A 25,899-nucleotide genomic window follows, 5' to 3' on the forward strand; every position below is an offset into this window, starting at 1 on the left:
AGGATGGAAAAGTCAGATTCGCAGGGAGAGTGCTCACTGCACCAGATCAGGAAAATACTTGTGAAAGCTCCTCCCGAGGCCTAGGACAAATTCAGTGACCAGGCAGATAGCCTCTGAACTACTAGGAGACTGGCTAAGCCCTCCCTGCCCCCACCAAGTAGCTCTGTGACAGTTTCCTTCCTCTTTCTCCTTTTCTTTCCCCATACGAAGCATCGTAGCCTCTGCTAAATCAGTATTAAATAAAGAGAAAAACAAAACAATTTGGCCATTTATAGGTGGTTCACACCTATAAATCCAAGCTAAAGGCAGGGATGAGAGAATTGTGGTTTCAGGCCAGCCTTGGTATAAAAAATAGGAAAAAGTTAACCAGATGGTATCTTGAATATAAACTGGTGTAGTGGTACTATGCCTATAATCTCACATATTTGGGAGGCAGAGGGAGGAAGATCATGGTCAATCTGCTCCTCTGCTTGACCACACTCAGGAATCAGACATTCTACCTGGGACCAGCTCTGTGGACCAAGGTATCAGCTTCTTACATGGCACCAGGCCCTCACTGCCATTGGGACAAACCTCAGAGGGAGCAGCCCTTAGCACATGCTGAATGAAGACCCATCATGCTTGAACTAAGAGAAGAATAACTCTCATGGATTGACTTCGCTGGGACACAGTCCATGCTACTGGGGAGATGAGGCCGAAAATCTACACAGAGATACATGCATACATGGCAAGTAATTTGTAAACACCATTGGTTCCTCCAAAGTAAGTATTTTGTGTGCAAGAATTCTTCCTGATTAAGAATGAATATGAAGGACATGTTCTAGGAGAAATGTGAAGAGCAATAACCATTTCAAGTGTATTCATCCTGGATACAAGATGGGAAGTAAACAAGTTAACCACGACTAGTAAAATCAGCATTGTCATACAACTCAATCTACCTCACCTCCACCAACTGATCCTGAGAATAGACATTAACATTTAAATATTGAGTAAATCTGATGCAAAGAATTCATTCTCTGGTAAAGTCCAATTAAAGGCAGATGTCTGAAGACCATATCCTTTTCTCTGTTGATGTCCATCACTGATGTGGAAGAGCATTTATCTAAGCAAAAATGGAGATGTTTTTCTTGCCAAGGGCCATTTGGATATTTGTAATGTCATTTGTGGGCCTAGACTCATAGAATGTTGCTTTGAAAAGAGCTCCGAGAATGATTGGGTTTCGAATCTCATCTACATTTGCCTTGTTGAGGCTATACCAGATGATCTGTTGGGTCTCAGATGTCCCATAGGCTGAATGTTCCCCAACCCTGACAAAAGGATGGCAATGTGTAGAAGAAGATGTTTCAGAAGTTGTCTAATACACTCATTCCTCTGCAGATGAGGGAAATCAGCTACATCTGTCTGACCTAGAATTATCCAGCTAAATTTTTATTGGCATAGTCTGGGGGTAGAAATCAAACTTCTATTAATTAATTTAGAGGATCTAGCACCTGAGCTCTCAGTGGAAAGAAAGGAGGAAATAAATTACCTTTAAATATAAGGGAGAAGTGCCAGCTGCCCTTTTGGCTGAAAGCTCATGTTCCCAGGATATCTGCAGGGGAAATGGCTTCTTATTCCTAGGCAAAAAGGATTCAGGCTCTAGAGTAGTCTAGAATAGTCCTGACTCCACTCAGCTGCTTTTTGTCTTCAGGAAGAGTTGCACTTGGTTTTCTTGGACTTGACATGAAGCTGATAACCCCAGTTAACAATCTCATTACTTCTGTAATGTCCAGAGCTCCATTATTGGTGAAGCCGTGCCATCTCCATAGAAGGACGCTGAGGAATTCAGATTTCCACGCACCTAGACTGATAAGCTACTAGACCTGGGCTTCCCTTAGGACTACAAGATAGGGAAATCCTGGCTAAATTGTATCCAATCTGTTGCTGCATGATCAAAATCCTATACAATCCAAGGCCCTGAAACAACATGGTCTTTGTCTTTACCTTTAAATATGTGACTGAGAACACATTATGGGCTTGAGGGTCCTAAGTTCTCAAAGTGACGAGTTTCCTAGTTTCCTACTTGCTCTAATCAGAGATCTGTTTCCACTGATGAGCACTGTAGAGACAGGATTTGTTCTTTCTTCTGTGGCTTGGTATCCAAAGTGTGTCTTTTTTATGTTATTATTTTATGTGCACCAATATGCATTTGAAGATTGTGTCGGGGGGGCAGTAAATATTTTTTCCCTGTTAAAAAATATTTTTTTAAAAAGCTAGGTGCTGGTGGTTCATGCCTGTAGCCCTAGCTACTCAGGAGGCTGAGATCTGTGAGAATTGCAGTTCAAAACCAGCACAGGCAGGAAAGTCTGTGAGGCTTTTATCTCCATTTAACTACCAGAAAACCAGACGTGGAGCTGTGGCTCAAAGTAGAGTGCTAGCCTTGAGCAAAAGAGCTCCGGGATAGCTTCCAGACTCTGAGTTCAAGCCCCATGACCAAAAAAAAGTAAAAGCATAAAAAGGTGGGAGAGGGTAAGAAAAAGTAAGAAGAGAAGATGAATTTGATGAAAGTATATTATATACATGTATGAAAACATCCACAATGAATCCTTTGCACAATTAATGTATTCTAATTAAAAATTTTTGAAAGGTACAATGAAATCAGTGATTTCAATACCTGGCAACCAAATTCTCCCAAGAGCTTATTATATGTAAGTCTGCCTCTAGTCCTGTGATAGTTAGTATTCTGTAGCTGTGACAAAAATACCTGAGACACACAGCTAAAGAGGTAGAAATGTTTATTTTGGATAATGGTTTAAGAGATTTCAGTTCATGGACACCTGGTGAAGGTTTGTTCACCTTATGGCAATGGTGAAACAAAAAGAGAGGAAGATGACAGGGCTCTGATATCTCCTTCATGGTCACCCCGCCACTGACCCAAATTCCTTCCACTAGGCCCTACCTCCTGAAGGTACCTACTATTAGCCCCCCTTAGCTTCAAGCCTTAACAAAAGGCCTTTGAGGGACATATCAGATCCCAACTATAGCACCTCCCAACACTTCTACAGATGGTAATTGTGACTCAAACCCAGAAGGAATCAGCACCTGTCAGTCACTCTCGACTCCTCCCTATTTTCAGCTGAACAACCGTTCTGCCTATAGTACTAATTCTATCTATGGCACCACTCCTACCTATGACATCGATCTTTGTATTAATATTAATAAAATCATTCTTCAATCATTCTCTTTGCTTCTTTTCTTCATCATTGTGCCTTATACTGTATTTTTGATATCCTCATCAGAATGACTTTATTTTGTAATAGCTGTACTGGGTTTAAATTTGTACAATTTACCCATTTAAAGTATATGCTTCAATTGTTTTTAGTATATTTACAGAGTTGTGTAATTATCCCTACAATCAATCTGGGACCATTCTTATCTACTGTAGGTGCTAAATATAATGATGAATCTATTCTCTACCTATTCTTGGCATTTAGTACAAATGAAGTCATGAGAGTCAAGTACAAATGAAGTCATGTACATCTCTGGCATATGTAAATAATTCATTCATTTCTTTTTTACATACACATGACAGTCCGTTGAATGGATAGATAATGTTTTGTTAACCCAACTATCAGTAAGTGATCTGCACAATAAGATTTTTTTCCACCTCTTAGCTATTACGACTAATGACATGAATAGTTAGGTACAAGTTTTGTGTGGACATGTGCTTTTGATTCTCTTGGGAAATTTTGTGTTATATGATAACTCTGTATTTAGATTTTTGACCAGATTTAAAATGTTAACATTATTTCACATTCCCAAGAGCAACACATGAAAGTTGTCATTTGTCCCCAGAGGGTTGTAGTTTGTCCATAATCTTGTCAATGCTTGCTGTGATGTGGCTTCTCTATTGTAGACAGCTCAGTGAGTGTGAAGTGGTGTCTTGTATATTTTAGCTGCATTTCCCTGATGACTACTGTGTTGAACATTCTTTCATGTGTTTTCTGGCCATTTTTATGCCTTTGTTGGAGAATGATCTATTCATGGTCTCTGCCTTTATTTGCACTGGGATATCTTTTCATTACTGATCTGTAAGAGTTCATGACACAATCCAGATAGATGACCTTTATCAGCTATATGATATGTAATATTTAGTCCAAATCGTTATGAGTTATATTTCCAGTTTTTTATTTTATTTTATTGTAAAGGTGCTGTTCAGAAGGGTTAAATTTCCAATTTCTTTGTAAAGTCCTTTAAAACACAAAAGTTTTTTGAACAGAAAATTTTCTCCTAACAGTTAAACAGTTTTGCTCTTTAGGTGGGTCCTTAACCCATTTTGAGTTAATTTCGTCAACGGTATAAGGTAAGGTTCCAACTTTAGTTCTTTATGTATGGCTATCCATACATAGTCCTTACTATTTTTTTGGTATTAGGGTTTGAGTTCAGTACATGATACATGCTAGTCAAATGCTCCATTACTTCAGTCATTTTTGCTCTAGTTATTTTTCAGATAAAGTCTCATACTTTTGTCCATGGTCAGCCTCAGATGTCAATCCTCTTACCAATAGTTTTCCTCATAGCTGACAGGTGCACGACCACATTTAGCTTATTGATTAAAATAGAGTCTTATTAGCTTTTTTATGCCAAGGCTGGCCTTAGTCTATGATGGTCTCAGTTTCTGACTTCTGAGTAGCTGGGAACACAGGTATGAGCCATCATGCCTGGTCCATACTGGCTTTGAAAAGGAGGAAATTCTTTAAAAAATATATCTCTCTAAAGTCACAGCTCAAACCATAACTCTACTCCACAAGTTCTTAATCTGGTTCACAGTCTCCTGACAGGAACAGGGAGGGAGAGTATTTAGAGATATCATGAATGTAGATGAGGAAAAAAAATCTTTATTTTTATTAACATCTAATTGAGATTTGCTGTTTCCTTTAACTGCAAAGGCTGGCAACACAGTAGAATATTGCTAATGATATTTTTGATTTTGCTAAAAGTAGGGACCCCAGATTGTAATTGTGGCAGATATTCAAAATACATAGATTCCACTTTAAAACTACAACAGTATATTAGAACTGTTGTTAGATCTTGAAAAAAGAACATCTTAATCAAGAAACAAGAAGATTCTACTATAAATTTGTTTATTGTATTCTATTAGCAGCATTTTGATAAAATTGGCTTACTTGTTCTCCGATGCTTTTAAGTTATGCATTTATAGATAATAACATTCTTAGAAGTGGCCAGAGCCTTCAGTAGACCATCAGGATAGCCTTGAGAACAAAAAGGTAAGAGACTGTGTCCCTGAGTTCTAGTACTTATCATCAACTGAGATCATCTCCTTTATTTATTTTCCAACTTGTTTATTGCTTGTCACTCTCTGGCACTTACATTTATAAAGGCCTAGGGTTTAAACTGGTGCCTGGAAACATATGGCCATTCAATAAATATTGAGTCCATTTCAGAATCAGCGGTAATTTCCTAAACGAGAGCTAAGTCATCAGCTTAATGAAAATAAAGTCGATGGATACCAAATTAGTGATGTGTAATTCATGCTGAAAATAGCTTCATGTGTGTGCCACGATCGTTATCATCATCGTGATTATTACCAAGTGGAACCAACACTGGTGTGTCTAAGGTCTTATATTGTTTTGGGTATGTCATTCACAGCTCTTAGTACTAAGGGATAAGAATGTATTACTAATGTTTACAGTTGAGGTAACTAAGGCTCAGAGAAGTTAATTTCATATCCAAAATCACACAACCAATAAGTGACAGAGTCAGTATTTGTAACCAGTATTCCCTGGCTGTAGACTATCAGATTTTAACCACAAAAAAATACAGCAGAATTGGGTGCTAATGGGTTATCCTCCTTTGAGAGGATAAATTTCAGGAAAGACTGGTTTGGTAAGCACAGTTAATGCTAACAGGCATTATCCAAAGCCTGTTTACTCCTTTCCTAAGGTCCAGCTTGCTTCTCTAAATATTAGGTCTCAGCCTCATTCAGGGCATTAAGCACTTCATTAAGCTGGAATTCAAGTTAATTTGATTGCACAGTTATGACTGTCCCTGGCTGGAGATTGTCTCATTTGTCAGGCTGCAAGAGAGCAGGATAGCCCAGTGACATGGAAGCTCTGTTCTTATCCCCAGCTGGGTGTCCCATGTTCTCTGGCTGTGACCTCACCCCACCTTACAGCAGGGAAATGAAAGTGAAGCGTGGAGACAGACACTCTCCTCTCTAGAGAAGCTGAGGCTGCTGGGAGATAGACACCCATGTGCATGGATCAGGTCTGCAAAGGACCGAGGCACAGGAAGCCCTCCTCACCCGCAAAGGTCTATTGCAAGAGTAACTCTCCCACATGGGGCCTGCACATCTAGGCTGCCCCTCTCCCATCCTCTGCCATGGGTTCACTTGGCAGGCTAATCAGCCTGGGGGTACATATTTTCATCAGGGAGGGTGCTGACATTCCTAGAGCCTTGAGGCAACCAACTTAGTAAAGGAGCATTTCCCTGCACTCCGTGTACTCAGGTTGCACAAGTAGGCAGTACACTCGGGTGAGTTCACTTCCATGTGTCAAGTGGATGCTTGGTAACATCTCTCACCTTTTGATGCTTCAGCAACAGATGGAGGATACAATGTAACTTGAGTGTAGAGTTGGATGGGAGAGGAGAAATGGAGGAGAATAAAGGAAGGGGTGACATGGACCAAAAAGTGTTGTACTCATAACCTGACTTACGGAATTGTAACTCCTCTGTACCACTACGTACGTAATAAAAGTAATAATAATAAACTAAAAACTGAAAAGACGGAGCATAAGTCATTTCCAAAGCCATCCTCTCCTGCATGTGCTTTCTTTTGAGCTCTTACACCAAGACATATCTCTGAGCGATTCTTCTCACCCAGGGATTTGGGAAGTCCTTTTTCAGTTGAAGGGCCTATTCCCAAACTTTCCCAGGAAAAGTTTCTGTTCCAGCCAGCATGGCCCCTCATTGACAGTTTTACAAAAATATTAAGTTTTTCTCCCAAAGAAAGCTCTAGCATTTATCTCTTGAAATGTCCTACTTGATAAGATTGCCTTTTCCTGGAGTCTTAAGCCAGCAATATGGTCATGACATAATTTGGGGGAGAGGGAGGGCAGTATGCCAGAAAGTTTAACAACATGATTTGTGATTTTAACAATGTGATTTGGGATCTCAGAGCATCTGAGTGAATATTTTGATTGGCCATGAGGGCAATCACCTAGCTTGAGCCCAGAAGTAACTGAATCCTGAGGCTCAGGCAAAGCTCCGCTGACTGGCAATGTTCTTGATAATGCAGTTGTTACCCAGTGCTGCTGCACTGACTCCAGAGGGAGGGAATGATGGAAAATCCATGTCTAAATCTGCCCTATGCATGTTGTCCATTGGCTGATTTTAATCAAAGTCCATTTGCTGTAGTAAATTGTAATATCACTGCTGTCATGAATTCTGGGGTCCTCCTAGCAAATTAATAAAGCTAACAGCGGTTTGGGAAATGGCTTAACATTCCCCTCTAAATTTGTAGCTGGTGTCAAAAGTGAGAATCATCTTGAGGCTTATTCACCCCAGCATCTAACTTTGCATTATCCAATTATGGGAGCCATCATAATTAGCCTGTCTTCCCCTCTAAGTTTCCCCAAATGACTGCATCCAGAGGCACAGTCTCTTCTAGTCTCAAATCTAGTATTCCTCAAGCTACTTGTTACCAGTTGCCATCGGCAGAAATGTCATCACAGGCCAGTGCACACATGTGTTTATAGTGTATGTGGACCTACAGATAGAATTGAAACAAAAGTCACAAAGTCATCTGGACCTAATAATCTTAAACATTTACCTTGGGTTGCACAGACCCATCTTTGGAACATGCTGCTGTGGCCCCCTTACTGCTCTCACAAACCATTCAGGAGCTGAGATATGCACTTATCAGAAGCAGTGGTCTTGTCCACTACCCCAATAACTGATTATTATCATTGCTCTATGATGAGTACCTAGCTTTGCTATCCTCATACTTTGCCCACGACCTGATTATAAGCTTCAAAGCAAATCTTGCACGAACAACGTCCAACATACAAGCACTGTGATGAGAACATTTTCATGCACGATGTACATTTTTCCACATGTTATGATAAGGTAGGCATTACTTCTGTGGCTCGTCACTGCTCTCACCCCATCTTACTCGGAAAGGTTAATGAGCTCACCCAGTGCTACACAGCTATCAAAAGAGAAAAATTAATCAGGGCAGGGCAGATTCCAAACTCTGCTGTTAACCAGTAGGCATCCTTCCCACCAATCTTCACTTCTGAACAGAGATTTCCAGCAGAGCTTTTTGCCCCTCCTTAAAGAGGGTCCTCCCAACTAATAGGAATGTCCAACCCCTCCAAGGAGGAGGAAGCTGGCAAACATTTCCTTCTGCTCACATGCAGTGCTCTCTGGGCTGTCTGTCTGTCATGTTCCCCTCGCCCATCTCAGGAGAGTCTGTCTTCCAGAACATTGGTCACCACTGCCTACTTCCTACTGCCTGTCCTTCCTTGCACCAATTAAACTGTCACAGTTGGCTGGCTTGGAGACAGGTGAGGGCAGGAACGAATCTGAAGGAAGCAGAGAATTCAGAGGAAAGGAGAGTGGGAGAGCTCTTCCTGCCTGTGCTGTTCTCTCCGCTGCTTTCTGTCAGATCGGGCTGGAGACTGGTGGATGAGCTGGCAGGTGTCCCCAGGGATTCCCCACATCTGCCTCTTCCTCCCCCATGGTGGGTGGAGGATTTAAGGCAAAGAGGTAGCAGCTGTGTACATGTCTGTTTGGATACCCGAAGGGTATCTGGGTCCAGGCTCAGCAATGTGGGGTCTCAGGTGGAGTGGCCAGCTGCAGATTGCCTGCATCCCTAAATCACCTAAGAACAGGTGGCAACTCACAGCCCAAAGAGAAGCTGAACACAGAGTGTTCTCAGCTCTTCCCAGTATAATCACGTGTTACCTCCTCCTTTCTGGGCTTCAAGGAATGGAAGAGCTAGGAAGCAAGGGTCTCCGTTCCCTGGTTTCATCAATATTGCTCCTTCATGGGCAATATACTGGGGAGAGGAGAAGGTGAGGGAGCTACACCTGGACATGCTCTACAAGCAAAAGGGACCCAAGTTCCCAGCTGAAATTTGTTCGGCCGTACAGAGTATGAAGACAGCCCACTGTGGAGGTTAGAATCTTCCTGGCAGAAGGAACAGTGATGATTGAGTTAACGAAGGAAATTTACAGACTAGCAATTCCCGGTGGGAGGGGTCCAGGGTCATCAGTAGGTGTTCCAAGGACATCAGTAGGGGTTTTAAGAACTGAGGTTGGGGTATTTGGAAAATAAAGAATGTCTGTAATTTTCAGTGGAAAGAAGGAATCTGGAGGAAGCAGAGAATTCAGAGGAAAGGCAGCCTCTTGGGGGCCCAAGCTGCTTTTCTACTTTCTGTCAAATTAGGCAGAATTCCTTGACCCACAAAAGCACCCCCCTACACACACACACACACACACACACACACACACACACACACACACACACACCTTCGTCTTTGTTCCCAGCCAGCATCCAGATCCTCACCCCTGTCCTGGGCCTTTCCCCACAACAGCAAACCAGACCCTCAAGCACCCCCCTACACACACACACACACACACACACACACACACACACACACACACACACACCTACATTGGAAGTGAGCTACACATATTGCCTTCTATGCTTTTACTCGCTGAAGCTGCCACTGCTTTACTCATTTGTGCTTCCTCGCAGCATATGCACATGCGTGCACAGACACAGCCACTACACATGCCCCCTTTCTTCTCCCTCCCTCCTCTCCTGCGCCCCCCTTCGCACCCCCTTCCCCCCCCCCCGCACATCCTTTGCTGCTAACAGATTGTGCTTGAAGGCACTGGCAGGCCTGCACAGCTGCCTGGAGCACATCTCAATTATTAATGCTGCTCTTTACAGACCTTGACTTATTATTCCTGTTCATCCTATTATGCAGAGGGCATGGTCCTTAATGCACTCCGCCCGCCCACACTTCTGCCTGCTCCTAGAGGAAAAGCACGTATAGGTAGAGTCACCTAATTGCACCTGTGTTCTTTTTGCCTTTTCTACATCACATCCCTGCAGTGTCCTTTAGGACACTGAGATCAAGTTGAGTCTCAAACTAGGCTACGGGTTCATTCTTTATACTGTGTGGTGTGGGGTGACAGAGCGTAGGAAAACATCATCTCCTCAAAACCAAGTTCCCATTCTGCTAGGAACAGATTAGGGCATCCTAGTGAAGAACACCTTGGATTCCAATATGTGCCTTTCCTGCAGCTTCTTCTGAGTGTCTGGGTTGGATTGGTCTGGGTGTTTTCTGGGTATTCCCAGAAGCCACACAACTCCACTGAAACGAACTGGGGTTGACATCATTTTTGGTTATCATTTCCCTCAAGTTCTGAAAATATCTGAGCTCAAGGCACCATGTTCAAACAAAGCCTAATGCTACCCTAGCATGAAATGCCAAGTTTCCATGCAAAAAGTGAAAGGTCAGGAATGAGGCTATAGCCCAGACTTGGAACTAAATCTGATACTGTTTGGGGGGGAGGGGGTGGAAGACAGCACAAGAGTGTCATCAGTGAATCTGTACATTCAGTAAATTGAACTTTTATGTCTGGCCAGAATTAATCTATGTTGATCATGCCTTATATCCAACTATACTAGAAATGAAGCCATGTTCTGTATCACGAGTCCACTTAGCAAAGTAAGATCATCTCCTACAATCAACACTGTATCAGTCAAGTTAATCCACGGGGAGAATGGCCCTCTCTTCTTATAAAGAATTGGACAATTTGAGGAGGATAGGTTTGCTTCCATTTATGCCCTGGAAAATATGCCCTTGTGACTTAGCAACCATGTTTAAAAAGCTCTTGCAGTTCTTAAACAAACAGTGTATGTTTATGAGGTTCTAACGATGTTATTTTCAGAGATGACGTAAAGCTAGTGATATTCAGCTCTGGGCTTTATAGTAAGTTGTAGTTGATTTATGACCATGGAATATAGCATTTTCCTAGAGAAAAGTGGAAAGTTCATTAAGTAGTGTTGAAAAGGTGTTAGATAGGAAACAATGCCAAGCACCCAGAAACTAAGAATTCCCTACCTTGGAAGGAAAAGGGTCCTGTCTGGGGAGAGGAAGAAGCAAGAGTTAAGAATATTTTCTGGCAAGCAGGAAGCAGAGCTAACTCAAGGAGAGAGAGAGAGAGAGAGAGAGAGAGAGAGAGAGAGGAGGAAGAAGGAGGGGGAGGGAGGGAGGAAGGGAGGGGAGGGAGGGGAGGGAGGGAGGGAGACTGAAAATTTAGAACAAAAGTTGAAAACAGGAGGGCTAAATCTGGCTGCAGAGGTGTTTTGCTTGGCCTGGAGAGTCCTTTAAAAGTTTTGAATAAATGCCCAATATCTTTTAACTGGAGATGAAATACACAAGTCTGGGTTTCTCAGAAACAGGTCTGGCTGCTGGAGTCTACATTTCTTCTTGGGATTGACTGGCAGAGACTGGGGTCTGTATAGGGCAGACTCACGCTCTCAGATTGTCCTGGTCCTTATCGCATTTGTCTTCCTGTTTTAACACCTGCCCTTCCTGTCTAGGTAGGCTTGCAGCCCTCTGATGGACAAAATATTGTTTCTCACAGTGAAACAGACCTCTGAAGCTAGTAAAGCCAATTCTGAGATACAAAAATAGGAAGAGCACATGCTTCCCCAAAACGGGAAAGAAAAGCAACAATATCAGGTTTTCCTGATCAATCCATAGGCAACATGTGTTACAATACTGGATGGCTGAAGTGAATACTTCCCAAAGTTAGGGTGTAACAGAAGCTTTATATAATAAATGGGCTAATTTTTTTTTAAATTGTGTGTCCAGTCCTGGGGCTTGAACTCAGGGCCTCAGCACTGTCTCTGAGTTTATTTTGTTCAAGGCTAGCGCTCTACCACTTGAGTCACAGCACTACCTCCAGGTTTTTCTGAGTAGTATATTGAAGATAAGAGTCTCACAGACTTTCTGCCTGGGCTGGCTTTGAACCACGATCCTTAGATCTCAGCCACCTGAGTAGCTAGGATTACAGGCATAAGCACCAGTGCCTGGATAGAGTATTTTTATTTTCTCCTCTGCAATTGTTAGGTAACATCCAGACGAGTGTGGACAAAGGCATCTGTCTATGAACATGCTCTCTTAACTGTGGAAACTTCTAGAAGGAAGGGTGGGACAAAGAAAAGGAAACAGAGCCAACTTCTCTATGAGGTAGAACAGGCACAGAGCTTAGGGACATACTTCTAGAGAACCACAAGAATGCCTTAACGTTAATTTCCTTAAGAATCAAAAACATAATAACAACAAACAAGTGAGTAAAATGTGATTAATGAATCTGGCCTGGATTCTGTTTGTTTTTAAATGAAAGTAACTACAAAATATATCTTTGAATATTCTTGGTGAGGAAGGGACCGAAAGAGACAAAAGTACTGAGAGCCCAGGAAAACTGCAATACAACCCTGGCGCAAATGCTGGTCTCCTTTCCAGCATCCTGGGCTCGTGAATGGGCCGGGTGCTACTTGTGTGGCCTCACTCTGCTGCCTACCTTCCTTCCCATGTCATTCATCCCTACTAAGCTCTGCATGTAGCAAGCCCACGAGCAAGATGCCTGTAAAGCACACTGCACACTGAGTTGAGTTTTCAAAGGTGGAGAGGGTACCTTCCAGGCACTTACAAAACTTCCCAACAGGCCCAGTCATATGCACTTGGAGGAGAGGGATCAAGAAGACAGTACACTTTCCTGATACTGTTTGTGCCATACACAACTTCCCAACTTCCTGTTCTCCATGCAAACGTCGAGATAGTGTTTGGCTTGGTTTATTGATGAAAGCACACACGTTAGAGTGAAGACTATAATGAATGTCACTCTCATGTTGATTTCCTGGGCTCAAGAGGAGATTGCGGCTTTTTGTCTCCTCAACTCAGTTTCCCTAGAGTTCAAACATGGTACAACAGCTAGCTATGTCTCATCTACCTTTGCACTCAGCACCAGCAGTGCACATACAATAGTTGATATAATATAGATTATACAATATGAAATATACTGCCTCTTGAGTCTCACTTGTTCATTTGTTTTGTTGCTTCAATTGCTCTTACTGACCTTCCTAAAAACATATATTGAAATATCTCAGTGGAAAAGATTCAGCTTTACATGTAGCCATCAAAACACCCAAGAAAAAGAAAAATGTCTTGTACACTCAATAGAGATCCGATTGATAGATCTCACTGACACCTCTAAGGCCTTGGATCGCACACAATTCCAACTTGTCTGCTGCTGACGTAAGCCTGGTGTCAGTGCCCCCATGTTCGGCCTGCCTACTTTATTTACAGGGGGAACATGCTTGCCCTTTATACACGTGCACACACGCAGGTATGCATGAACTCATGCACGCACTTCCCCTTCACCTCAAATTCTGCAAACAATGACATATGCATTAAAAAGTCCCAAGGGCATACTTACTTCAAAGGATTCTAATTTTAACCCACAAATAACTCATCACTGGCCAGGGTCTCCCCAAAGTTACAATGTATCAAGCTGTCAGGACAAAGGACAAGGCATAAAAGGCAAGAGGTCACATCTCCTCCAGCCCATTAACCCCATAATGAACCAGCGGCCACCACCTAGTGCTTCCCTGGATGGCCATGTTAGGTATGAGCTCTACCCTTTTTTGAATTTCACCATTCTGAGCCATAGTGTTTTACTCCAGCTGGCTCCTACTCTTCACCTTCGGGAGCCACTGACTCTGAGTCTGCTCTGACATTAGGAGGAGCAGTCCTGTCACACACGGAGGAAGACTCAACCCTCCATAAGCTCCTGCTAGTTGCAAGGACCAGAGGAACTACTAGGCCTGAGAGGAGGGGTGCAGTTCCCTCATTTTCCCTGAAAAAAACCATTCTTTTCCAAGAAGGCAGAGAGAGTGTCAGGTCATCTAAAACATTTGTTTAAAGTTGTGGGAAGTAATGGGAGAGAAAGAAATCATCAAATCTCATTTTGAACATAGAGTAAATATAGATTTATAGACATAGTGATCAGAAAAGAAACAATCAGTTGGGCAAGATATCCTCAGAAGCAATGAACATCAAATTCCAAATCCACCAAGCCCAAGTATGCAGCCTTGTTAGCCTTCTGTCACAAAACTGAACTCACTCACCCTAAAACAATACAGAGAGAGAAAGAGAGACAGAGACAGAGAGACAGAGGGAGACAGAGTACAGGGCCATGAAAAACAAGGCCCCTTACCAATGGAGATAAAATAAACTAATCACAAAAGTCACTGGCTTAGGTTTCATCTTTCCCACTTGAGAATATTTTTGTTCTATCCTTTGCCTCTAAAATTTGCCTCATGGTGGAGGTCCAACAGTCTAGAATTGGCACAAAAAGCCAATGTATGCTTTGTATGTGGAGGGTAGGCTACTGCCTTTGTGTTTTAAATTTTGTACAAACAACCCAAGAGTTCAAGTAGAAAAGGGAAGACTTGGAAGGAAGGGAAGAGCTCTGGCTTCTGGATGTATCTCTGCCCCTGGATACTTATATGACCTTGAAATTGTCTCCTAGCCTTTACCAAAGAGAATCCTGAGGTAGAGGGAAAAGTGGCACTGAATGGTCTCGGATGTCTTCATGCTCTGATATTCTACAGATGCCAAAAACCAGGGATGCCCATGTTCCTTATTTAAAATATTATAGTATGAGGAGAGTGATGACAGGGGTAACACTGATCAAGATGGATTGTACAAACTGACATATTGAATTGAAGAATAATGAAACAAAAACATTCAACTGGTGTAGTACTTGTATATACTATTTGTTTATAAAGTATATAGTATTTACATTTTCCCTTATATTTTATATCCTCTCTAGATTGCTTCTAATACTGAAAACAAAGTAAGCAGTTGTTATATTGTAGTGTTTAGGGATGAGAAACAAACAAACAAGTCTTCAATTCCACCAGTATTTTCCATCTACAGTAGGTTGACACTTGGATGCAGATGGTTAGCTCTATTCTGAAGTTGTCTTTTGTGGCAGACCCAGACCTAGAATGTTTACTCCAGCCCTTCCTTTAACACCTAACCCAGTCCCTGATTTTTACCAATAGAATGCTTAAGGTAAGTAGAGTCTTTCCCTTGACACTTTGGAATGCTGCTGCACTCGACGATTGGGAACCACTCACACAGTGAGAAATTACTGACGAGTCAGAGGTTGCCTCACAGCCTTGAAAGGTAAAAGGAGGAACTCTGAGACAAATAGAGCCAATCTGCCAGACCATAAAAGAGCAGATCCTGTCCTGAAATCTACCCACTTGGAGACAAAACAGACACAGAGAAATTGACTCTATCCCTCAATGTACTCTCCATCCATCTACTTTTAGGGTTATTCCTAACTAGTGGAAGAAAGGTATCTGGAAAGACTAGATGAGGTAGAAAGGTTGAGTTAGGGTTCCTCCCCTATCAGAGGATTGAGTGGTGCCGTGAAAGGTTAAATTCTGAGAGTAGACAAGGACTTCCCATTGGGAGTTATTTAGAGCAGCTCTGCCCGGAAGGTGTCTCCTCTTCCCCTTCCCTTAGGGGCTCAGCTCCTCTACCATCTGACATTTTATTCTTTCAACAGCTGCTGGCTCTCCTGTTGTGTTCCCTTCACAGATGTGCAGAGTTGTTGTGAACATCCTGCCCTTGAACTTTCCTTACCCATAATTTTCCAAACCTAAGCCTAGCAATAAAAATGTCAGGGATGGAGAAAATTGAGGGGAAAGTATTTTACAAAGGAAAAGAAGAGAAAGAGTAGGGAGATGCTTTGCACACATGATAGCTTGTGTTGACTTCTTCAACAAAGGTTAAAGGCATGTCATGACTTCTTAAAGAGGACACAAAAGCAGAATGCTAGAGCTAATTATTTAGAACAACACCTAGACAGACCCTGATCCATTGAGAGAGCCAGGAACTAAGACAAGCTGAAATTCTTCCTTCCCTATGCTTGGCTGCCAGCTGATCATACTACATAGGGCTGTGTTAGTGTTAAGAGCAGAACTCACCACTCCTGGCACCCTGCCCACTACTGTGCACCCATGGCTAACCTGTGCTGTTGTCACACTTGATCAGGTGGTGGCTGTGAGACTGGGCACTTGGGAGGCATAGGGCCAACACACCCATGTTCAGTCAGAAAAATACTGGAGAAGGAAGAGAGTTCTATGACACCATTTCCAAAATCCCCATAGAAGTCTCTCTGAGGCCATATTTTCCTAAAGCTTCTTAATTTGATACTACTTCACATACATGGAGCTATCCTGCCACATAGTACAAAATCACAATAGCTAAATCCTGCAAACTCTAAAGGGATAGAAGAATTTATTGAACAAGAAAGAAGGTATCTCACATGATCTACTCCAGTGTATCAAATAATGGGAACAGAGAATAAGGTCAAAATGGGGAAATGTAAGGTTGTTCTACTTAGAAGGAATGCTCTGAATGGAAGGAGCCTTAAGAAATAATGAAACTCTCCCATTCTTGGCTAACTTGATCTTTCAAGTGTGTGTGTGTGTGTGTGTGTGTGTGTGTGTGTGTGTGTGTGTGTGTGTGCCAAAAGTGGGACTTAAACTCAGGGGCTGGGTGCTGTCCTTTAGCTTTTCCACTCAAGGCTGGTGTTCTACCATTTGAGCCACAGCTCTACTTTCAGCTTCCTGCTGTCTTAATTGGACAAAAGACTCTCATGGACTTTCCTACCTGGACTAGCTTCAAACCATGATCCTCAGATCTCAACCTCCTGAGTGGCTAGATTAGAGGACTGAGCCACTAGTGTCCTTGACTTTATGCCACTATTCCATCACAATGTGCTTCTGCCCACCAAGATAAAAAGCAGAAGAGGGTCTTATTAAGCCATTGGTGGGAAGAAATCAAGGCCCAAAGAGAAATCAGTCTATGACCCATGGAAGAATCTTATGGGGAAACCTATGTTGGGACCCTCCTAAACACCGTCCATGGTAGACTCAGATCCCAGGGCAAGAATGAGGCCATGGAGAACAAAAGAAAAAATAAGACAGAAGACTTGGCAGGCCAAGGAGACACCACTTCCAATTCTTGCAGAATTGCACTAAAACCCTTTTGGTTACTTGCCCCAATCTGGAATTTTACTTCTTGGCCTTGGGAGAGATACAGTTTTCAAATGAGTGAGGCTGACTCAGATGCTGGTTCTTCCACTTATGAACTATATGGTTTGGAGCAACATTTGCAGCTTCAGACTTCTCATCTAGATGGCAATAGTGATGTGAGGAGGTGGTAAAGAGAATCCACTAAAGCTGCACAGGTCAATTATTTTAAAGTGCCTAGCACTGTAACTCAAACATGGCACATCGCTAGCAACTGCTAGTTGCTTTGACCACCTATCCCCTCTTCCTTTTTTGAAAGATAATTTCTCAGCTGAGGCATGAAAAGTTAGGTAAAGTAGATAGATAAAATGGATAGATAGACAGATAAAATGGTGAAGTAACTACTTGGTCCCATTAAAGTTCTGGGCATTCTCATTACAACAATGGTGTCAGTGTTATTGTAGAAACTAAAATCAATCTGGACAACTTGTATTGCAACCTTAGCATTTTCCTTAACCTTACTTAGCCATAAGAAATTTTAGTTATTAGAAAGTACTCAACATTATCACACTCAAGATGTCTTGAATGAACAAATAAAGTGAATGAATTCATATGAATGAATGAGTGAATGAATACAAAAGCAAAAGCCTAAAAGACTGAGGAGACAAAATTTCCATTCATAATACCGGGCAATGGAACGCTTGGATTCGATGCTCTACAAAATTTGCGCTGTGAGCTCCTCTTCCTTTCTAATGTCCATATTCTCCAAACAGTAGTGCAGAAATCAGAAGTCAAGAGCAGAGGCTGGCAAGACCAGCTGGCGCCCTTACTGTGTACCAACCATTTTGGAGCAGATAAAGTCATTAAGGGAAATTTTAACAATGCATAACCTTTCAGCTTTCCTTTGCTAACAGCAGGGAGCATGTCTCAGAGAGACAAGAACCTGCTTTGAAGTCACCAATGAGCAGGACTTGACCTTCGCTTGTCATGTATGCAGCATTAAATATTCATAATCCACGTAAGGGCAGTCTAAGAAATAGCAGCATTTAAACATGAATCAAATGAATAAATATCTTCACAGATATGAGTCATCCTTTCCCAGAATGCCCCTGGAAAAAAATGCAAATATGCCGAGCTCCAGCCACTGCCTGTTCCAACTTTCACTTGAAATTAAAAAAAAAAAAAAGGAACTGCCGCATTACACAACCCTTGAATCCTGCCCTCACCCTGATATCCCCAGATCTTTTCCTTTCCTTTTTCTAACCATAGCTATTAGGTAAGAATTATTGTTCTTATGTCCCGGGGAACCAGTGTCAGTAACACTGGCACTCACTTGCATTGCAGGGCACTTTTGATGGGGTCATACAGAGGTTTTTGTTGCTGTTGTTGTTGTTTTATTTTAAATCTTTGCTTCACAGGCACCAGCCAGAGTGTGTGGGAGAAAAGGTGCCTGTGGAGGCATCAGAAAAATGACAGAATTAGAGGCTGCAGTGATGTGTGACAGAACTTGGGCAGGAGGGCCTTTTGAAGAGAATGGAAAAGAAAATTCCTTTGGACGGTATGTGCATTGAGTGGCTAAGTGGAGGACATACTGGACAGCTCCCTGTGAGGGCACGTGGGTCATGTGTCTCCACATTGGTGGAGGCACTGATACTTATGTCTACCCAAAGCCTTTCTAGAATATCTCCCCTTGTCTGGGTCTTTGCAGACATCATCCACTGGGGTGATGAAGTATCGTTTCAGCACACTTGAATGTAATTCTCTTTGTCTCTCAACTCCAGGAAATCTCAGGGCCATCTGCCTTAGCTAGAGAGTAATCACTTGAGGCTTCACAAATGGTTCTTTTGTAGTCATCTCCAGAGGAAAATTAAGACTCAAAGGGGGACTTCCCAGATCCTTCAGTGAGGAAGACCCACTCAGAGTTCTGTCTCATTCTAAGAGCTCAAAAGAAAAGACACACAAAAGAAGACAGCTTTGGAAAGGACTTATCCTCCATCCTATGCCTTGATAGTGAACTGAGTTCTCAATGGCAAAAAGATCATCAAGGATCAATTATTTAGCTAATTAATTATCTGCCACATAGCTAAATGTCCTTCCCCATCTGACAAACAGAAGTGGGATCTGAGTCTTCTGTCTACGTGTGCAGCCTACCGGGGTTGCCCTGAGCTAAGCTGGGCTGGCAGGACTGGCCATTACAGCCTGCTTTACACACGTTTCAATGAGCAGGGTGCAGAACGCCTCCAATCTTGAGCTTGTACATACAACTACAAAATGGCTATGATTTTAGTGAGGCCAGCTCTGTTTAAATCACAGAGATAAGCCCTTTCTTCAATATCATCAATCTAATCAGGTTTATTTCTGGTTTATCTATTTGGATGGAGGGAATATTAATTGAAATTCATCTCAAGATTGTGAGCTCCTTTTCTCCAGATTGATGACTTGGTAGAGTTCCTGGGAGTCAGAACTGTTCTCCAAGATGCCCCAATGGCCAGCCAACTTGTCTGTTAAACTGGTAAGAGTTGTAAATCTTAAAAGAAATGAATTTTAAGAATTTATATCCTACTTTCTTATCTTCTATCTGCATTGTCATGTGGATAAAATTTCATTGTATCTTGCTTACTAAGCTTGATTATGACCTATTCAATAGGCTTCATGTGGTTTTAGACATAGAAACCCGTGGGCTACCAATAATGGTGGCTTAACAGAGTCTACCTTAATTCTCCCACTTAAACAGAGTATGATTGCTAGCCTTCTTCAGGAAGATGGAAGATTTGTTCAATATGACTGTTGGTTGAGCTCTCATGGATCAGAACCCTGAAAGACAATCTGGGGACCAAATGAAGTGGTACAAGTGATGAGCAGACAGAGCTATATAAATACCAAGTCTTCTTATAGTCACAGTCTTACTACTGTAAACCACACAGTTCCATGACTCAGAAGAAAGACTGAAGTTAAGACAAGCCTCTGTGGACATTAGGGAGAATGAGGATTGTCTCAGTTTTATGCTCACTTTTTTGGCATGGTAAAGGGAGCCTAAAAAGAGGATTAAAAGCCAGCCTGCCTATAGCCTCCTTGCAAGTCCATTTAAAAAAATAAAAACAGAATTGGAAAGCAAATGTCAGCTTCTGTAGGCTTCTCGGCACCAGAATTAAATTCACAGGACATGGGGGTAAGCAAGGTGTAGAGCAGTGTGTCTACTGTGGGAATTTCATGCTTTCCCACCCTCTCCCCTGGAGACAGGAATGCCAGAATGCACACAGCCGAAGATCACCTACTAGTAGACAGCACTTCTCTTCTTTTTTAAAATAAGGACACCATGCCAACCCATCTAGCAGAATTTTATTTCCAAAAAAAAATTAATACAAACAGTTGAAAAGGGAGGAAGGTGAGGCAGGGGCATCTGTCCTTTTAAAGGGCCAGCACGCTCACCTCCACATGGGGGTGTACTTTCTCTAGGGTATACAGAGTAAATGTCCAATCCTCTTTCCTGAGCCCCCAGCCTGAGCGTCGACAGCGTATGCGCCCCACAACATGTTGAGAACACCCCTAGAGAGAGAGTGAAGAAATGAGACCAGAGTCTTCAGAAGATCTTTAGTTCAATTCTGATACAGTCCAGAAAAATGTCAAAAACAGAGCTTACCTTCACTGACACATCAATTGAGATCTCCCAAACTTAGAAGCACTCTTCTCCTTCTTGGTTAGGAATTTCTGATGGAGGAAGCACGTGAAATTTCATGCCCTGGGAGTGTTTAAAGGACTCTCCATATGAGAGGGGGCCACAGGAATTCCAACAGCCTCAGTTTTAGATGACTCTCAGAGAATGGCGATTGGAGTTGATGATGTTTTCTTTATTTCCCTGACCCGACGTTTTTGAATCTGCTCTCAATTGCATACAATTCTCAGAGGACTTTGAGAAATTCAGTGTTTAGGGATGCGTGAAATGACCACCATTCTGAGCCACAGGGAAAGAACACTAAACCCAACACTCGGAAACCCCATAGTCTCAAGCCAACAGGGACACCAGGCTGGTTTCTTAGGATCAAAGATCTAGTAATGTGTACCAGGGATAAAGTTAAAGGAGTTAAAAAAAAAACACGCACAGGATAAGAATGCAGCAAGTTCAAAGCCACTGTCCTTGGCCTGGGTTGTCAACTTTATATCAGAACAGAAAAGCAAGTCAAATTTCCCAGGAGAGTTGAAGTTAAAGATGCACACAGGGGAGCAGTTGCGGGAGCCAAGGCAGACAGAACCAACTAGCAGCCCTAGTGGGTACTCTCTTCAGCCTCTGGCAAAGTCTTCCCCTCTGTGTCCTAGGCTCACCCTGGAGCACCATTTCTCTCAACTACACCTAGGGGTGTACCCTAGTTTCCATTCTAGGAGTCCTCTCATGGCCTATGGGAGAATTCGCCCCACCTTTGAGAGTCGTCATGAACTCCTTGTCCTATCTCCTTAGTTTCACAAGTCAAGAAGTTTCAGTGAGGGATGCTTTGGTTGAATATTCAGGTGGCAAGTGATATACTGGCACCATGCTTTCTAAGTTATCCTCCAATAAGATCAAAACACAGGAAAGCCCGAGGAGAAAGGGATCCTACAAACACAACCAGAATGGCTCAGACTCTCATCTATTGCCCTCCCAGAGGTTTAAATTTCCTCTTAGCTTCATGACATCTTCAGCATAAATGCTTCCTCTGGAAAGAGCTATTTAAAAATAAATAACACCCAGCAATAGCCTTCCCCTGGAGCATTTCCTTTCTTTCCCACTCTGAAAATGGGCATGGATCAGACCTGCCTTCCTTGCAATGATGCCCTTCGGCCCTCGGGTTGGTATTCAGGTAAATAAATTCACCAATGTGAAAGGTCACAATTGTTTCAGGAAAAAAAAGAGCAAGACAGCCCATTTGAATACTTACTTTGATGAATCTATGAAGTATATTACAAGTGCACCAATGCTGAGAGCAAAGACTAAGACAACCTGCAAAAGAAGAGAGAATGCCATCACTTAAGAGGTGAGCAGCAGGTGTTTGTATTTTTTGATATACAGCAGCAGTTCTGAAGGTTGAATTTTGCTTTGAACTTTGCATGAACTTTGCCTCGCTTGAAATGTTGTGCCATTACTGCCTCACAGAGAACCTTGAAGCGGACTCCTTTACCTGGCAATGGGCAGCAACCTCTTTCTTTGCCAATAGGGGTCAGAAAAGACTTTTACATCTTATGGCACTGGGTTTTTGTCTGGCCCTGTTCTATCAAGGTCTAGAATCTTTGTAGCTGACATCAGTAAATTTCATGGGGAGAAAGACCAGGTGAAAATTCAAGGTAATGTTATTCCTCATATTACATATAACTTAGCACCTAAAGGGACTAAAGTACAAGAATATTAATTGTTAATAGCTTTCTGGAGTGATAATTACTATACTATAAAAATAAATCACTCATTTTAAGCATATACTTCTTCAATGACTTTTAGCAAATTTACCAAATTGTGTGACCATAATCATAATCATTTCAGATCATTTTTATCATCCCACTAATACCCCTCATGTCGTTAAATTAGACTTGTCCATCTCCCAACGATCACTAATCTACTTTCTGTCTCAATACAGGAAATATCCAGTTGAAAATTACATATTTGCTTGTACAAACAAATATGTATAAATGTCCAATAGATAATTATAGATGACAAATGATAGATTTAGATTGATATGTAAGATACAGATACATTCATTGCATATGTACTACATATTAAAAATCATATATTGAGTCATAATAGTTCTTAATTGTTTAGTAAAAGCAACTTAGGTGCCAAATTAGACAACATTCAGCCAGTTATATGGCAACCCATCTACTACTTTACACTCCCCATTCAAAACGAATCACCTTTGACATGAATGACAATTTGAGCATCACCTTCAACGGATACCTGTCACTCCAAAGTCCATCTAATGAATATGTAGCGGATTAGCCTGATAACTGACACTTCTCTTCCCATTCAAGGTACTAATGTGTTTATTTAATGCTTTCACAGAGGAGACTATGAATGCAAATAAAGGACAGTCCAGAATAAAAACAAGGTTCCAGTCAATAATGGGAGTTGGAAACGGAAAATAAACAGCACCAGAGCGTACAATGCCTGCCTACCAGTCAACAAATACCCTTTAAATATGTTAATATCCGAGAGAGGCTGCAGGTGGAAAGCCTTAGAAGTTTCAGTCTCTGGAATAGCCACATACTGACATCCTGCTGACATTGGTAATGGTTAGAGGTGAATCTCAACTTATGTAAAGACTAGGCATGTCAATCTGCATCTGTGCCTGTCTCTTTTGTCTCTGCTCTTTCTCTTTCTCTCTCTTTCTTTCTCTCACTCTCTCATTCTCTCCTCTCCTCTTTCTCTCTGTATGTCTGAATATGTGTGCAACACAGAAGGAAGTCACACATCTATCTTTCACATGTGTATGCCAACGTGGCTGATGGACAACGAAATCAAGTCAGCTTGGGACATTCATTTAGTGCATGGCAGAATTACTAGACAGGGATGGCAAGTCACACAGTACAGACAATAATAGTCTAACAAATGTACAGTGTAAGGAATGTGCAGCTACACAGCAATTGCTAAAATCTCCTTTGAAAAAATAGTATTATAACAATGCACCACTGGGGTTTCTTTTATCCTTCCATTTTGCATTATAATCCAAAACATGATCCAATTGAATCCAAGGCAATTCATGTATTCTGTCAGCCATTACCAGCTAGCTACCCAGTAGAATCCCTCTGACTGGCTCATTCTCCATTTCTCTCCTCACCCATATTCATTCATATGTTTCTTGCAAAGGTACACACACACACACACACACACACACACACACACACACACACAAGCAGACTTTTGCTTTTTCCTCTGTTAACTGAAGAAGACAGCAAAACAAATCGCTTTAGATTAATTTGGAACTGTGCTGCTATTTCTGAGACATAAGCAGTTAGATCCTGGCCCTGACCTCATTCTCAAAAAGCTGCAAAGGGAAGGGGTGTGACCAGAAAAGAGAGGAGGGATCTCTTCATTCATAAACAGCAGGATTAATCCCGTTCATTTTGGCCCTGTGTATCTGTGAATGCTGAGCCTCTATCAGAGCTGGCTAGAGAGCTCTAAGTCACTAAAAGCCATCATGGCAGGAAGGGAAAACCAAAGTCCTTTCAGGTAGCATCTACACACCATTCACAAGGAATTAAAAATCTCGGCATTACTGCAAAGGCGAAGATTTCCCAGCATTAGGATGTCCTAAGTAACTGTCACTAATTTGTCCCAGCTGCCTCCCACTTGGCATCTGTGATGGGGAATAATGTGTCACTTATTTAAGCAAATCAGCCAGTAGCTAGAAGAGGGAAGAGAACTTGCTGGCCTCTTAAGATGCATCTCCCAGGCAGGCTGAGAGCACCAGGAAATGACCCTCCCTGCTGCTCTCTCTAGTGTCCTTATGCCTGGGTCCACAACATCTACAAGGTGCTTTTTTTCCTGAGAGTTATAGGGACTCCAGACTGTCCTTTACACCTCTCACCATCACCAGCTGACTCCGGATACAAAGGGAGCAAGGGTTTCCCAGTATGGAGGGGAATATCTGTACCCTTTACACTTGCTAGATTGCTTTTTATCACATCAGCCTTGATTACAATTGTTAACCTGGATCCAAGTGCCAAGAGACACATCAAGTTGGCCCTGAAAATGTCAATCCAACAAACACTCCTTCCACAAGTAAAGTTACCCAGAATAACTGGTCTATTCTTACTCTTTCTCTAACTCTCTAACAAATCCCCATCATATGAGAACCTTACATATAAAAAATTGTCTAAGGACACAAAATGATTAGGTTTTAGTCTACATGGTAATGATTATGTTATAGAATTACTAGGCAGTAATACTTCATCTAAGTATTTGTTTAACATATACTGCATAAGGCTTAAGAGAAACAAGAGATGGAAGTTTCTTTTGGAGTATTGAAATACACTCTGTCAATTGAGAGATTATATATATACATGTGGAGTGTATGTATGTAGATTTAATCTATTTAAGCAAATCAGCCTGCTAGCCTCTTCAGATGCAAACTCAAATATCAGTATCTCCCAGATAGGCTGAGCAGAAGGAAGACTTACAGAGACTAATCCTATGGTGTTGTACAATTTGTGACCAAATTATACTGTGTAAGTATAACTAATGCATAACAAGCTTTTGAACAAGTGGGTTCTGAGTAAGTAGAGGGTGGAGACTACAGGATCCATTCATTCTCAAATTGTCCCTTTCTTCATACAAGTTACAGCTATTCTAATGTCCCTTCAGTAAGGGGTAGGGCCACTGTAGATCCTTCTGTATGCCTACCTCTACAATGCCAGAGATAAAAGAGAACAAAACCAAAAGGAGATGGTGAGATGAGGTCAAGCAAAAGCATAATATCCCAGACAGCAAAACACACTTGCCTTCCTGCAAACCGAGTCACAGAATGACCCTCACAATGACCAAGTTTCCTACCATGTGGACCTTTCAGTTGCCTTTTATCCCTACCTACTTAACTGGGGTCAGATACCTGTCCCTCAAAGACCTTTACCAAGCCCATCCCACACAGGAGTCTGGGGACCTAAGCTATCATTTGCTCATCATCACTTTGCCAACTTTCACCAGAATCTGTTCCAGCTTGTCTTGCTTCTCATAGAATAGACTCACCTCATCACCTTGGCTATCTTGGATGGTACTCACTACCATGTTCTGAGATTTACTGA

The 25,899-nt window shown here is 42.0% G+C and overlaps 1 protein-coding gene across 1 annotated transcript in view; it reads right to left on the reverse strand.

Moving 5' to 3' along the window:
- The window catches only part of Kcnma1 (potassium channel, calcium activated large conductance subfamily M alpha, member 1), a 697,588-nt gene that overhangs the window by 319,205 nt on the left and 352,484 nt on the right, over positions 1-25,899 (reverse strand). Inside the window, exon 3 of the mRNA XM_013025679.1 lies at positions 22,050-22,111. Within this exon, the coding sequence (XP_012881133.1) occupies positions 22,050-22,111 (62 nt within the window). The remainder of the gene's footprint in view (positions 1-22,049; positions 22,112-25,899) is intronic.

Source organism: Dipodomys ordii, unplaced genomic scaffold (assembly GCF_000151885.1).
Source record: "Dipodomys ordii isolate 6190 unplaced genomic scaffold, Dord_2.0 Scaffold86, whole genome shotgun sequence".
NCBI classification, from domain to species: Eukaryota; Metazoa; Chordata; class Mammalia; order Rodentia; family Heteromyidae; genus Dipodomys; species Dipodomys ordii.